This window comes from Oryzias latipes, chromosome 8, assembly GCF_002234675.1.
Source record: "Oryzias latipes chromosome 8, ASM223467v1".
In the NCBI taxonomy this organism is placed as follows: domain Eukaryota; kingdom Metazoa; phylum Chordata; class Actinopteri; order Beloniformes; family Adrianichthyidae; genus Oryzias; species Oryzias latipes.
Window position 1 is genome coordinate 20,770,950 of NC_019866.2, and position 15,002 is coordinate 20,785,951.

General features: G+C 39.8%; 1 protein-coding gene across 1 annotated transcript in view; it reads right to left on the minus strand.

Annotated features, from left to right (window-relative positions):
- Window positions 1-15,002, minus strand: part of LOC101155518 (ubiquitin carboxyl-terminal hydrolase 43) — a 100,108-nt gene that overhangs the window by 3,929 nt on the left and 81,177 nt on the right. Inside the window, exons 9-14 of the mRNA XM_011478550.3 lie at window positions 7,740-7,843; window positions 2,420-2,497; window positions 2,213-2,342; window positions 992-1,334; window positions 743-901; window positions 481-654 (exon numbers count right to left, since the gene is read on the minus strand). Of these exons, the coding sequence (XP_011476852.1) occupies window positions 481-654; window positions 743-901; window positions 992-1,334; window positions 2,213-2,342; window positions 2,420-2,497; window positions 7,740-7,843 (988 nt within the window). The remainder of the gene's footprint in view (window positions 1-480; window positions 655-742; window positions 902-991; window positions 1,335-2,212; window positions 2,343-2,419; window positions 2,498-7,739; window positions 7,844-15,002) is intronic.

Below are 15,002 nucleotides of genomic sequence, written 5' to 3' on the forward strand. Positions count from 1 at the left end.
TTATAAAGATTATTAGTGAGACTTATTTGGAAAAAATAAGCTGAATACATGTGAAAATAGTATATTTTTGTAGTTTTTAATTTTTTTTCCTTCATTTCCAACCACTTGTGGGATATTTTGTGTAGAATAATTATCATCGAATAGTCAATAGTTATAATATAAATATATATCTAGCACTTATAACCAAACAAAAGCTGCTGCACATGCTAAAAATGACAAAATGAAAAAAATAAATGTTGCCAAACCATTTTACTTTTAACAAAAAACAATTATAAATAGGAAAAAAAAACAAAATAAACATGAAAAACAAACAAACAAGAAAGGACCACAGTAATCAGAAATAATTTATTTAAATAAAAAGCAAATAAAAATGAAAAGTCAAGAAGTGTTTCCAGACTTCAGCAGCAACACAGAGACACAGTTTTAAATTTAATTATTTAGAATAAACATTATTATACTTAAAATTTGCCCTTTACCCACTTGTTTCTACAGCTCTGGGGGCTTCATCTCTAAACACTGGTAACTCAGGAGACTCTGCAGCCTGTTTGGGATCCAAAAGAACTGGACTGGGGTCTGCTGACCCCATGCTGCCCCTCTTGCTGCCCTCCGTCAGTCGCACCAGCCAGTGGTCAGAGATGGACGAGCTGGTGGATCCTGTCGAGGAGATGTTGATTCTTCTTTTTATTTCAACCAACACTAACAACAGGTTAGGAGAAGAACAAGCAGCAAGCAGAGGACTAACCAGTAATGGAGGAGCTTGCAGACCAGGGAGGGATGGTGTTTCTTTTTTGGTAGAAGAGGATGTAAGCTCCTCTGGTGCACACCTCGGCCTCTGGAACCGGCTCGGCGCTGCTGTCATCATAGCTGTACCACTGACCGTCCACAGAGTTACGGCAGAAGGCTGCAGATTTGGAGGCAGAAGAGCTGCATGCTTGACTGGTGTGAAAAACGTTTCATTATCATCGTTATCTAGTCTTGTATTCCTCCGCACCTGTGTAATGGCCGCCGTGCATCCCTCCATGGTGGTTGCAGACGGCATACAGATCATACAAGAAGTCGGGGGGAGTCAGGTCTGGCCTTCTGGACTGGTTCCATCCGGGCTGCAGAAGGGGCTCCTGGGGGCCGTTGTTGCGGTGCACCATGTGTGGCGTCATGTCCAGACCCGCAAGAGGAAAGTGCACAAAGGTGGTGAGCTTGTTCCTGCGCTCGCCCACCTGTCTGAAGCGCTTCAGGTGGAGGATGAGGATGTCCGGCAGAGTCCACAGACTCATCTTCACCATGCCCTGCTGCAGCTGCTTGCAGTGGGGGCATTTCCAGGCATCGTCTGGGGCAAGCTGCAGACGAAAACACACAAAGAAGGAATCAAGAACTCTTGAATATTCAATAAATAACTAAATAAAAATCTAATTTAATCTATGGTATTATTTTTTGAAAATATGTCAGAAAACTGGAAATCCTCCTAATTTTGCAGAGAGATTACTCAGATCAACTTAAAGCTGGTGGAAAATTTACAAGTTGTTGTTATGGCAACAGATGCTACTCTTTTTGACTACTAAACATTATTTTTGATCTGATAATATATTAAGGACATTTTGTTAATTTTCATTTCCTTCTTGATTTTAACCACTAATAAAATAGTATCAAATTATAGAAATATTACACTTTCTCAGTTTTGTTTTAAATCAAGAAAAAGAAAGTTTTCTGACAAAATAAAAAACAGAAATATACAAAAATATCTTAATATATTTTATTTTTGGTAATAAGATCTGCTGCCTAAATATTCAAATAATATATATTGGATTTAATGGTAATTTGATGGACGTTACAGGTAAAATGATGGAAATGGATGTTGTTAAGCATTTGTTACAAACTGAAAATTAAAAAACGTGAATATTAAATGTATAAATAGTCAATAAAGAATGAAGAATAATGACAAATTCATCATAATCCATATTTCATGTCCTTTTTTCCTATCTCTCAATATTAGGTTTTTCCTGTTGTTCCAACTTCCAAAACATACAAATCTTTTGCAGCATAAAAGGTTTTACGTAGGTTTTAGGAGAAAAATGCAATTACAAAACCAAAAGGCTACACAAATAGTACAAAAACAGTACATCAAGCTGAAAAAATACTGACAACCAAAATGATAATAATGCAAATACATTGTTGCAATATTTGGCTTTGGAAAAGAAAAACTGAAGGTAAAATTGACCTGTTCCTCTTTGGTGTAGAGCTGGAAGCACTCGTCCAAAGTGCAGCTGTGCTGCTGGACGTGGTGCTGCTGCAGATTCCTCACGCTCTCTGCATCCTTCACCACTTCCTCATGGATGTTACCAAACAGGCTGGAACAGGGGATAAGTCAGGGTTTGCTGAGTAAAAACACACCGGCTGCACTGAAAACAACAGAAGGTTCTCTGACCAGTCTTTGATTCTGTGCTCCCACTCGATAATCAGCTTCACATGAGGCGGTCCACCAGAACCACAGAGCTTCAGGGCCCTAGAAAGGATAAACGAGACAGGAAGTGGTGACAAGAAATACGGTCGAGTGGATTCAAATCTAAAAGTTCTTTAAAAAAAATTACAATTTTTTTCTGTTCTATTTCTCCAAGAGTTGATTCCCGAACATCACATAAAGGTTGTGTATTCCAGTTTGTAACCACTAGGTGTCAGCATTGCTGCACCTCATCAGGAAAATCCACATTGTCCGTCAAAGAAAGATAAACAATTCTCTTATTGCCTTTTTGTATTTTGGACCATTTTTAATCAGAGCCACAGAATGCTGTATTTTCCTTGTTTTTTAAGTACAGATTAAAAGTCTTCAGCTCTGGACATTCCTGTTCTTTTTTTTGGTAAACTAGCAGCATTTTTATTGTGAGTAAATAGCTTTGCTGATTCATGAGACTTCCTAAAACTTGGATAGAATTTTTCCTTTGGTTGATTTGTATTTATTTGTTTTATGTAACATTTAAATAAAGTATGGTCAGGTGTGGTGAAGTTTAGTATTTTTGTATGTTTAGTTGTCTTTGCTGCCGACAACTAAACATACAAAAATTCAGCTTTTTAAACTTACAGGCATACAGATCTCAGAAAGCCAGGTTTGTGTAATGCCTTTGGCAATGTTTCTGTATTCAAGAAGAGTAAATGCAGTCAAAACCTCTGACAAAGTGTATAAAGATTGTCATGTGTTCTTAGTGGTCTTATATTATGATTTTGCCAATTTTAGTCAAAATAAAAAAACAATGTCGTTTTCTAGAACACAGTTTCTTCAAAGCAGAGGGAATTTATTAGAAATTCCCCTCAGAGTTGTGTGTAACGTGACTGTTGCTGCAGAGTAACCCCACTTCCCCTCCCCTTCTGAGAGCTCTCTGTTCACAGGCTCTCCCACTAACTCACAGACCCTCCCACACCCCCAACCTAATATTAGCGTATAATTTTGATCCAGATCAGACTAGGAAAACAAAGACAAACATGGATCTATTTGTCTGCAGGATGCTTCAGAATGGAGCGGAGCAGGGAGCTTTTGGCCCGCCTAGCATATATTCTACAGGACAAATATGCCCTTTTTCAAATGCCATTTTTCCAGCTGCTCCTGATTAATAACGATTTAAATAAATAAAACTCACAAATACATTTTTAATCTTATTTATCTTTATATGTGTGCTCCAGCATCAGAATAATGTCACAAGAACACGTTGAAAACACCAAAAAAACTCTAATTTCATTGGAGTGGGTCTTTAAAAAATGGGGGGAATTAATCAAAGTAATGCGAGTGAATTGATTTTTCAATAGTAATAGAGTCAAAACAGTTATAAAGGGAAAAATGAGGCTTTGTATGTACGACCCATTTTACAACTAATTATAATTAAGTTATTTTCCTGTCTTAATATTTTGAAAAAGACTCCTAAAAAGTCTTTTTGGGACTTTTTTAAAAAGTTGTTCATTTTCTGACTTTCAATTATAGGACATTTGACCCATACTGTCTTCTTCTCAGAACCCATAGTGAGAAAGCTATGAACTCGCCATAAACACTGTTCATTTATTTTGTAATTTCCACCTAGATTTAATTTTGAACTTAGTACCCAACTTCCTGTCCCTGCACGATTAGTTAAAAGGGACTCCTTGACTAATATAGCGTGTCTTTCTAAAATATGAGCCATGTTTAAGCTTGTTAAATGAGGGAAACGGCAACTAGTTAGACCGGAACTCTCAGATTTAGGTTGCTGCGCTGTCACGTCTCTTCAGTTCTCTGTGGGGCAGCAGCTTCTCTCACTGCCCCCGGCTGTCCCTAACTCTCCCTGGTGGCTCTGAGTCCCAGTGGAGCCCTAAAGACAGAACCCACAAACTCAGACACAAGACAGTGGGTTCAATTGAATACCAGGATTTTGTAGCCACACTTTTTTAGTATGGCCAACAGAAATGCATAATACATAATGCAGAAATACAAAACAAAACAAAAAAAAGAACAGAGGGCACTACGGCACTTTTTCTTACGAGGCAAAAAGGGCAGGTGCCCTAACACCCCTAGGGCACCAGCCTGGCCACATGTGCCTTGACAGTTCCATACGGTTGATTTGGGGACAGATCATATTTCTGAGTTCAAACACCATCATTACCCGACTTTCTGCGACACATTCAGCTTTGAATTTGCATTTCAAAAGATTTGGTAAGCGTTTTTCCCCATCAGCAGCATTCAGTGAAAGAATGAACTGTGCTTAACAGCTGCCCAAATGGATGTCCTTTCAAGACCTTCCAAATCACCTCTTTGAAACCGCACTTCCCTCCTGGAACTGAAAGCCATCAGACAGGAGTGTTTGAGCGCGTCTCACGCCGGAGCATTTCAGTTGGAAATCAAGTCCAAGACTTCAGAACCGGCGAGGAAAAGGAGGCCAAAGGTTGACACGCAGGCATCAGTAGGACGGATCCTTCATCAGAGGCTACTGCAGTTTACCACACACACACTCTGGTGTGTTTGATGTGTGCATGCAACAATTTGATCTACTTCTGCATGAAAAAATTCTGGGATTTTTGTGGAATTAAAGAAAAAACAGGTTAACCAAAGCAACAGAATGCCTCTGGAAACATGATCAGAGTCAAGACAGAAACATTGAACTAAATTTGTGTGTTTATTGGGGTGATATTTTGTAGTTAAGCTGGTAAGTCACAGGGATTTGGAAGGGTTATTTTATTTTTTCAGCTCATAAAAATAGAAAATCTTAATGTTTTTAAGATGTTCTGCTGGATTAAAGATTAGGAGTTTGGCAGGTGATAAACGCGGCCTGTTTTTCAGACACCTTGTCTTAAGGTGAATTCCAATCATCCGATTATAAAAGACTAGAAATCCCACCTTTTGGAAGACTCTCCTCTGTCTTAATCACTTCTTAGGAACAGCCAGTAAATATCTCAAGTTTAGCTGCCTTTAAAAATTAACACTTCACTCCCACGTGCTTTATTTGTATTTTTTCTACAGCATTGTTTTTTTTTTTTTTTTTGGATGAATGAAACTGGAAGTTAAATGTAGAAATTTAAAAGCTCAAAATTTAACTTTGTCACTGAAAAAATAGAAGTTTGCAAAATAATTCTGACAATTCATGTAGGAATAAATAACTAAATTATGTTTAGGACACAATAATTGTGACAAATACTCATAACTTAAATATCCACTTAAATATCATCCTCACTGTGGCCCTAAAGTGCAAATCACATCTACAAATCCCTCAATGCAAAAACTTATTAAAGTCCCACTCCAATCATCATTTGATCTATTTACAAAGCATTCCTAGTGGTCTTTTAATTATAATTATGCTGTTTTTAGCAAAAATTAAATAAAAATAAAACCTGTGATGCTTTATAGGTCAGACTTACTGTAGAAAGTATAATTGTTAGAGATTAGGGGTGAGACTGTTGGTGGGGAGTAAGCCTGCCCCTACTTCCCGTCATCCATCTATTTATACTCTCTCCTGCTAAGGATCCTTCACAAACCAAAGCTAACAAAAGCGGTGCAACAAAAATGGCGAGCAATATTGGAGCTACCCGGGCGCACAGTTTTGACCTAGATGTCAGCTCAGATGAGGAAAACAAAGACGTTCATGGATCTATTTGTCTACAAGTGGATGCATCAGAATGGAGCAGAAAAGGGTGCTTGTGGCCCAGCGATGTAGCACCTATGTCACAGCTACAAGCTTTTTCAAACAGCATTTTCTACTTCTCCTGATTCACAAAAATTTAAAGAAAAAAATACCTAAAAAATGCAATTTGAAGCTTAATTTTCAAAATAAACGCTCTCCATCATCAGCAAAAGGCCACAAGAACATGGTAAAAACACCAAAAACAAAATTTTCATCAAAGTAGGTCACAACAACAATTAAAGAAGCAAAACAAATAATAATAAAAAAATTAAATCAAAACAAAATTCTAGCAACCCAAACGTAAAAACAACAACATACTGGAAAAATGTCAAAAACTGAGACAAAATAAGAAACCAGAGAACGTAGGTATCATGGGACATCACCGATTGGATGAGAAGAAGAATGTTTTCCCCGAACTGTAGTAAAGACTTGATTGATCAAAATTGCAGTGACTGTGGCCAGATGTTTAAATAAATGTGATCTGTCGGAAGATATCGCCATGCCAAATACCTTTCGGTTGAGAATGTGGACAGTGTTATGGGATGACGTTATCCCATAACACTGTCCACATTTTACAACGTTTTCCCATAATACCTGCCTTTAACAGTTTTTTTTTTTGGTTTCATTTTTTAACATTTCCTTTTTCCTTGTTTACCACATCTGGAGAGGCGCTCAAACCTGTAACTTTCTGTGTTCCTGAAAGTTTTAGATACTGCTGGACCATAGAGGGAAAATCTAGTAGGCTAAAACGTCATTGAAGGATTAGCGAACAGAATATGACCTCACACCCGTTTGACTATAGTTGTTGCTTTTTGCAACATGTCTGGTTAAATAGCATCACTGCAAACTTATTAATGTTACAACCCAGAATGTAAATACGTGGTGAAAAAAAATCAAATTCCTTCTTTCATATTCTCTTGGAGAATCTCCCACCTTTGTGGCTTTTGACTGGAAAAGGATATTTTTATTTATTTGGTTGAATCCCAGGATTATTGAAACCCTTGGATCTGAGCTAAAAATAGAACTAAGTGGTGTGAAGATGTCACATCGCGGTCCCTGAAGTTCTGACCTTTTGAATCATTTGCGTGTGCAAGGCTGTGGCCCACTTTGCTTTCTGCTACACACATGTTGCATAAACTGTTCATATGCATGTTTACTTTAAATTGCTGTCTTGTGTCTCAGCTAAAAGCAGCTTCTTAATCATCCAAACTGAGAGGATCTGACAAAATAATTTAAGGGGAAGATCTCAAGGTGTTCAAGTGTATTTTAAAATACAAGATTCAAAAAAAAAAAAGAAAAGCTACAGACAGACAGAGATGGAGTCCGAACACTGCCTGGAAATCTTTTGAAGCAGACTGTCAGAAAACAACAAGGGGGAAGGGGACGAGCTCCTGTCTGTCTGTCATTTCTTTTCCTGGCAGAAAAGTCTGTGCTGTGACAGAAGCTGCAGAGGCAGCGCGACTGACAGCCACAGATTAACAGTTGATAATTATAAAGTCTTCTCATCAGTTCTGGGCGCCTCTTATTAGCACACTGGGCACAAACAGCAGCTCTTGCATGAGAGTTATTTTCCCCCAAAAGATCCTGACTTGGGATTTAAAAAAAAAATCTTACCTCTCCACAGCGGGGTGGTAGAGCGGCCGGGCATCCTGGGGGGACAGGTAGCTGTAAAAGGCGGCTCCTCCCACCACACGGATGTTGAAAAGCACCCTGGCGTTCTGAAAGAACAGAACAATTAAATCAATACTTTGACTCTCATTCCATCCTAAGACTCTTCTAAATTCCAGATCCTTCTGGCTGGTCACATCATTTTTAAAATCAATTTCCTTTTACTTTAACACATTTTGCACTCTATGGAGACTTTTAAACTTCCTGCTAGGTAAATGATAAAATAAGTTGCACGGATTCCATTCATTAATTTTCTTCCGTTTGTCCCTTTCGGGGTCACGGGGCTGCTGGAGCCTATCCCGGCCACTTATGGGAGAAGGCAGGGGACACCCTGGACAGGTCGCCAGTCTGTTGCAGGCACAAATTCCATTATATGATAAATAATGGCAACAAAATAAATTTGTGCAGAATGCACTGAGTTTCCTTATTGTCTACCGTTTCATCTGAAGATTAAAAAAGTTAAGTAAAATTGTCTTCTTTTTCATCTCCATGCAGCTGCAAGCAAATCTGGGAATTACCTTATTTATCTATGTGTTCCCCGCCAATTAATTCCAGAAAAACAAAGCAAGAAAGCAAACTTTGAGAGGATTCCAGACGTTTTTATTGAGCTTTGAGCAAAAAAAAGATGTCTTAAAACACAGGCTTGGACCTGCATTTATCAGTTTTTACCCCTAAAATCACCAGACTTTTTCCACATAATCCTCAGAACCGCATAAAAGCTCGAGCTGAAGATGAGGATGCAAACACGCTGCTAATATCTTTTTCCGTGCCTGAAGCGAAGGGATATTACTCAGAGATCTGCATAGATTGGAGGGGCTTTAGGAATAAAGAGAGACTCTGCAGAAATGAAATTGATTTCCTCTTGTTCTCCTGAAGTCTGGAGTTACGCACTGGCTGAGATCAAACAACCAGCCACCCCGTACTTCAGAGGCAGCTTCAGCCCCGCTGAGTCTCTGATATCAGGAACCACATCCCAGTGAGTGCAATGGGAACACTTTGTTTAGGTCCAACAAAAAAAGCTGCCGGCATGTACAAATCCTGGAAAACAGGGACACAATATTTCTGAATTACTGCCTCTCATCCATGACGATGAGAATCCATAAAGGTAAAAAAAAACAAAAAAAACAATGCCTACCCACCATATGAGGACAAATACGTATTTTTCAGAGTGTAAAAAAGACAGTCACAGGGATATATTTCCAAAATAATTTCTTAAAGTTCAAAAATAAATTATGACACCTATCATTTTGGGACAAATTGCTCTCCTCTTTTCACTGTTAACCTCTAAAAAGCTGCCGTCCACATGCGTGGGCATCATTTTTTGGGTTAAGTTACCACAGTAGTTAATTCTGGCTAACTGGGGCCCCGTACATACGTGTGTAGAGGGTTAGCTCAGATATTAGCTTGGGTCTAAAGGGGTTAAAGCAGGAAGCTGCTCCTCTGTACGGTGGCTGAGAGGTGCAAGACACACTTAGATTTAAGATACAGCAACAAATCCCAGTACAAACGAACAAATTACAGAGTCCTGAAACACAAAAGCAAATCCGGGTGCAAGTTACCAAATACAGAATCACCAAAAGACATTCAGTCATAGCAGTTGTTGTATCTTAAATGTTCATTTACTGGAGAAATGTCCAAGAGAAAAAAAAAGCATTTCCATATTAATATGAATCAGTCAATGCACCTCTGCGCTAAATAACTTTCATAAAGAGGAGATTTTTCAACTTTTTGGGGATTTGGAAATGACTGAAGGTCACAGTTTGGTCCATTGAAAAGTCCACAGTGTTGCTGGACTGAACCAAAGTTCACCTGGAAATGAACTGGGACCTTTTTTCAGCTATAACTTTGGTCCACAAATGTTCAAAGATGGAGACCATAAACCTTCCCAGCATGCAGTGGTGCTTGATTCCTACAATTAGTTGAGGAGAGGATCCAAAAAGGATGTTTAAGTAAAAGCAGAGTTACTTCAAAAAAGGACGCATGTAGCAATAAACAGAAACAGAGCTGAAAAAAAATAAATAAATAAAAGTTGGCTGTTTATCCCAGAATGGGGAAAATTGTTCTCCGCATTTGACTCATCCCCTGGGGGAGCAGTGAGCTGCAGACGAGCCGATCTCGGGCACCAGAGATGATTTTTTGAGAGCATATTTCAGCAAATGCTGAAATGAAGTACTGAAATAGGTTTTAAAAAGGATGTTCTTCCTCTTGTTTAGCCTTTTTGCTCATATGTAACATGCTAAAAAGACTTGCGAGCTCCTAACTGCTTTGCAATAAGAAAACTTGTATTTTCGTCTATTGAAGAAAAACCTCACACCCCTGCTGCTTTACAAACTTTACTAACTAGATTTTAACCTTCCCCCACCTTCTAACTAGGTTAAACATTGATGCCACTGATGCCTGCCGGCATTTGTGCAGTCAAAGCTGAATTACTTTACAATGTTCAGTGTAAATGTTTACATGCAAATACATATTTCCCATGTTATTATGTAAATGCAAAACCAGTCAGTCTCTTTGTGTTACTTACAGGTGGATTTTTTACAGGTTTTGTTTCCTGCTACAAACCTCGTGATCTTCGTTGATCTTTTTAGTGTAAAAAAAAGGAAAGTCTACCATTTATAACACTTTCGCTGTTATGTAACTGTTAACATGCTATAAAACCAGTCAATACACACTCTGTATTGTGCCTTCTTACTTGATATACTGAGTGCTAGTGTTGGAAAACACCCACAGAATGGAAATGTTTCCACTTTTTAAAAACAAGATCACAAGAGGTAAAGCCACACAGACAAACAGCAAATCTACCCATCATTAAATCCAGAGAACCCAACTTTTAAAGATATATTTATTTACTTTGTACCTTTTTTCCTTTAGGCCAGCTTTTTCTAGCCATTGGTAGGACTTGATGTCAGCCAATTCAGTTATGGTCCGGTGGTACATCTCATGCAGGGGCTTGTCCTACCATGAGAATCTGTCCCCCAGCACTGCATCTTGGATCCTTCATCCCGGATAGTGGCTTCCATGCTCACTAGTCCTCGGCCTCCTTCCTTGCGGCCAGCATACAGTCTCTAATACTGGATTTGGGATGGAACCCTCCATGCATGATGAGGAGCTTTTGTGTCTTAACATCCGTGGCCTGTATCTCTTCCTTTGGCCATCTTATTATTCCTGCAGGGTATCTGATAACTGGTGGTGCGTAGCTGTTTATTGCCTGGGTCTTGTTCTTGCCATTGAGCTGGTTTCTCGGGACTTGCCTTACTCGTTGGAGGTATTTAGCTGTTGCAGCGTTCCTTGTTGCCTGTTCCAGGTTGCCATTTGCCTGCGGAATTCCAAGGTACTTGTAACTGTCCTCAATGTCTGTTGTCACCATCCGACTGCATTTCTCGAGCCTGAATGACATCCCAATGTCAGTACTGTAGATCTTGGTAGTGTGGATCAGGGAGTCAATGTCACGCTCGCTCTTAGCATATAGCTTGATGTCATCCATGTAGAGGAGGGGAATGATGTTGGCCCCATTTGTGAGCCGGTATCCATAGCCAGTCTTGTTGATTATTTGCCTGAAGGGGTTCAGACCTATGGAGAACAGCAGTGGGGACAGAGCGTTTTTGGGCAAAAGCTGTGTGTTTTTTCTGGAATGTCTCGCCACATTTGAGACATTGTTGTTTGCTAATTCCTCATTACATAGTATTCACACTGGTAAAGTTGCTGAAAGCAAACAAATCTGCCCAGGTGCCATAAAACATACTATTTTCTTCAGGAACTTCAATTTTCTCGAATTTCTCAAATAGTTGTCTTACCTAGGTTGGAACATTGTTGGGATTACACCCCAATGGGAGTCTTGGCGGTGATGCAGGTCAATAGTCACATAGAAGTTTACTTAGAAAATGTCTACATTTAGATTTTTTTTAACCCTAATACTCGGCCCGTTATTTAAAAACAAAAGTATTTTTATGAATCTTTCCTGTTTACTGCTTGCCGACCTTAGTCGACAGCTGGTCGACAGACTACCCGAAGAGGTTCTGCATGATGAGGCTTTTATGCACTTCTCATTCAGCCTCACTCAACATGTACTGTCTTTTTAGAAGAACTTCCATCCCATAATGACTCTGGTCAGCCTTCACAGTCGTAGACACGCCCCCTCTGCACGTTTTTGTTGTTCTCTTCCTCCTGCCCGCTTGCACTTCCCGACAGTTTTAAAGGAAACAGGACCTTCTTAGAATATAACAAAAGAGCTGTATGCGGCTCTGGAGCCGCAGGTTGCCGACCCCTACGTTAAGTGCAGTGAGTTTCTTTAGCCAGTAGGCATGCATCATGTCAGGGCCCGGCTCTGTCCAGTTCTTCATATCTGTGACTCTTTCTTGGATGTCTGCCTCTGTGATGGTTACTTAATTTTGTTCAAGGTGTTAGGATCCTGGTCTCCTCCCACACCTACAGTGGGTTCATCTTCACACCTGCTATCCATCTACTTATCATATACATAAACTTATCTGGATTCCTCGTCCTTCAGACGACGTCAGTCCGTCTGCTTTCTGGGGTAGAGTACTGACTCATTCTAAGCTCTCAAGCCAAGCCTTTTGCCATGTTTTATGCCAAGTGCCACATTCTACCTGCATCCTTACCCACTCTGTGTTTTGCCCCTTCAGGGATTGCTACCAGCTTCACCTCCACCATTGGCCATCAATTGTCTTCCAACGGGACACCAAGCCAGGCTCCACTCTTCAGTTTTTTACAACTTCCACCAGACCAGCAGCTCATCCATTTTGTCATCCATCCAAGCCACGTCTTTCAAGCAAGAATCCTCTACCACCACTGGAACTAAATATTTAAAAATAAATAAAAGACTATGATTTCATCAAACTACAGTTTCTATCCTGCTTCTGGGTCCAGCCCCATTCAACATAACACAGGGATGTTGCTATGTTCTTTTCTCAAAGAGAACAGCCATTGGGCATTGCTGTTATGTGCTGTCTCTTTCTACCATATAATTTTCCAGTACTGTTCCAGCCTTGGTGGGTCTGCTCTTGAAACACAGAGGAGTTAAATGAAAAAAAAAGATTGGTTCTGTAATAAAGTTTGCTGCTGAAAAAACATCTTTGCGCTGCGAGGCATCATTCCATCTTGTCCAAGCATGACTGTCACTTCAACATCTTTAAAGCTCCCACTTATGAAAAGGAAAACTACAGATGATGTTAACAAGAGCGAGGTTTCAGGAAAAAATGTCTGTTTTGAGCAGTGCTGCCTTTCCCAGACCCATTAAACTCTACAAGCCTACTTTAACTACATAGCTGACAGAACGGAGCACAAAAATATAGGAAATGTTGCACCTGCCTCTTCTCTTCCGTTCTTTTGTCTTCAAAGAGGAGTAGAGTAGGAAGCAGCAAGTGAGGCGATGATTTCTTGTAAAACCTGCCTGCACTCTAAACGCCTGTTTACTGCGTCTGCGCACGGCAGAAAAGACGCTGGAATGTACAAGCAGGAAAATGGAGCCTTTGTCCTCAGAGAAGTAAATAATTGATTTGACAAAGAGCTACAGTTTGCTTTTGTATCATCATCTCCTTTGTTTTACAGTTTTCTAAACAAAGCCGACGTTCTCCTGCTTAACCCAGGCGCAGGAGGCTGATAGGCCAACAAGCCTGCTTTAACAGACTTCATTACCATGCTTCACTGACTGTCGCAGCAATATAAATGCAAATCTATTCTAATGTTCACTGAGGGGCAGAAATCAGTCCTTCCAAAAGTTTTAAAAGAAAACGTCCAACCAGTAAATGTTTGACCAAAATCAATCAAAATTTAATTAACATATAAGAGCACATCTGACCAATGGAAGGAAATTTGCATTTTTATGTGATTCAAGTCATAAAAAATGGCACATAGCAGCCATTTTAACAATAAATATTTTAAAATATTCACACAACTCTCCCTATACTGTTTTATATCCCATTTTGAAAGGAGTTCCACGATTCTCAATGCTGAATATTGAGCAGTGAAATAGGAGTGAAAAATGACCTTGCCCACACTGCTTCCCCTGGCTCTGGAGTGGTGCTGGTGGGTGCAGAGTGGACCTGGAGTTCCTGCTTTCTCATGCTGACTTTGTGGGTGGATGTTCTGCTGTCCTGAGCCAACAGACCCGCTCAGAAACAGGTGTGTGCCAGCCAGCCTGGCAGGAAGTCGCAGCTCCAAACCCGCCCACACTCGCACGCAGACAAAACCTACACAGTATGTTTCTGATGGGGCTGCAGAGCGCGGAGGGGGTTAGGACTGCCCCCTCACAGCAAAAAAAGGTTGTAGTTTAAATCCCAGCGGGGTCCTTTGTGTGAAATTTTCTCCCCACAAGAACATTTTCTTCAGCTGCAACAAATTTCAAGCAGTAGATGTAAATATTTTATAAAGTCCAAGGAGAGTTGCAAGATGTTCGTTTTCATCTTTTCTTTTTAAATTTTGGAAGTTATGCAGCTGTGATTCAATGTGTTGAGCAGATCAACAATTGTTATTTATGTTATTATGCTTCTAAATATAGTTTTGAACTCACATAAACAGAAAACGTCTCACTGATGTGTAACTAAGCCATCCCTTCTGGATGTTTTGTGCAGTGAGAAGTTAGCGGGCCCCACACATGAAAAAGAAGACAAAATTCTCACTGTCATGAATACTTCTCGGTGCAAAGAAACAACTCCACAGCAAACAGCTGCTTCTTGATGCCAGTGTTCTGTAGTGGGTTAAGTCTTAGTCACATGCACCCATATGGTGGTTGACCATTAGGGAATGGGTGCTACGGGTTTTGGGGTTGTCCAGACCGTAGAGAGGAGCGGCTGCATTGCAAAGGAAGCATAGGTGTGTCTTCAGTGCGGCCACTTTAAGATTATAAAAATTTAGAGGGGCATACAATGATGTCATTTAATCAGTTAGTCAGAAAATACAATGTCCCAAACACTGACTTTTATCAATATTTGCAGGTGAGGGACTTTGTTAGCAAGAATGTAAGACATCCACTTTCTTATGATATATCAGATGTTGAGAGACAGGTCTTTTTGATAAAACCAGCAAGTTCCATAAGTGCATTCTATCATATTCTTAAATGTAAGACTTCAACTAACGTGCTACAATTGAAAAAATTATGGGACAAAGAACTTGGTTTAGAGATTACTGAGGAGGAGTGGAAAGATGTCTGGGAAGGTGTAAAAACACTGTGTGTTTGTAATAGAGTCAAAGCAA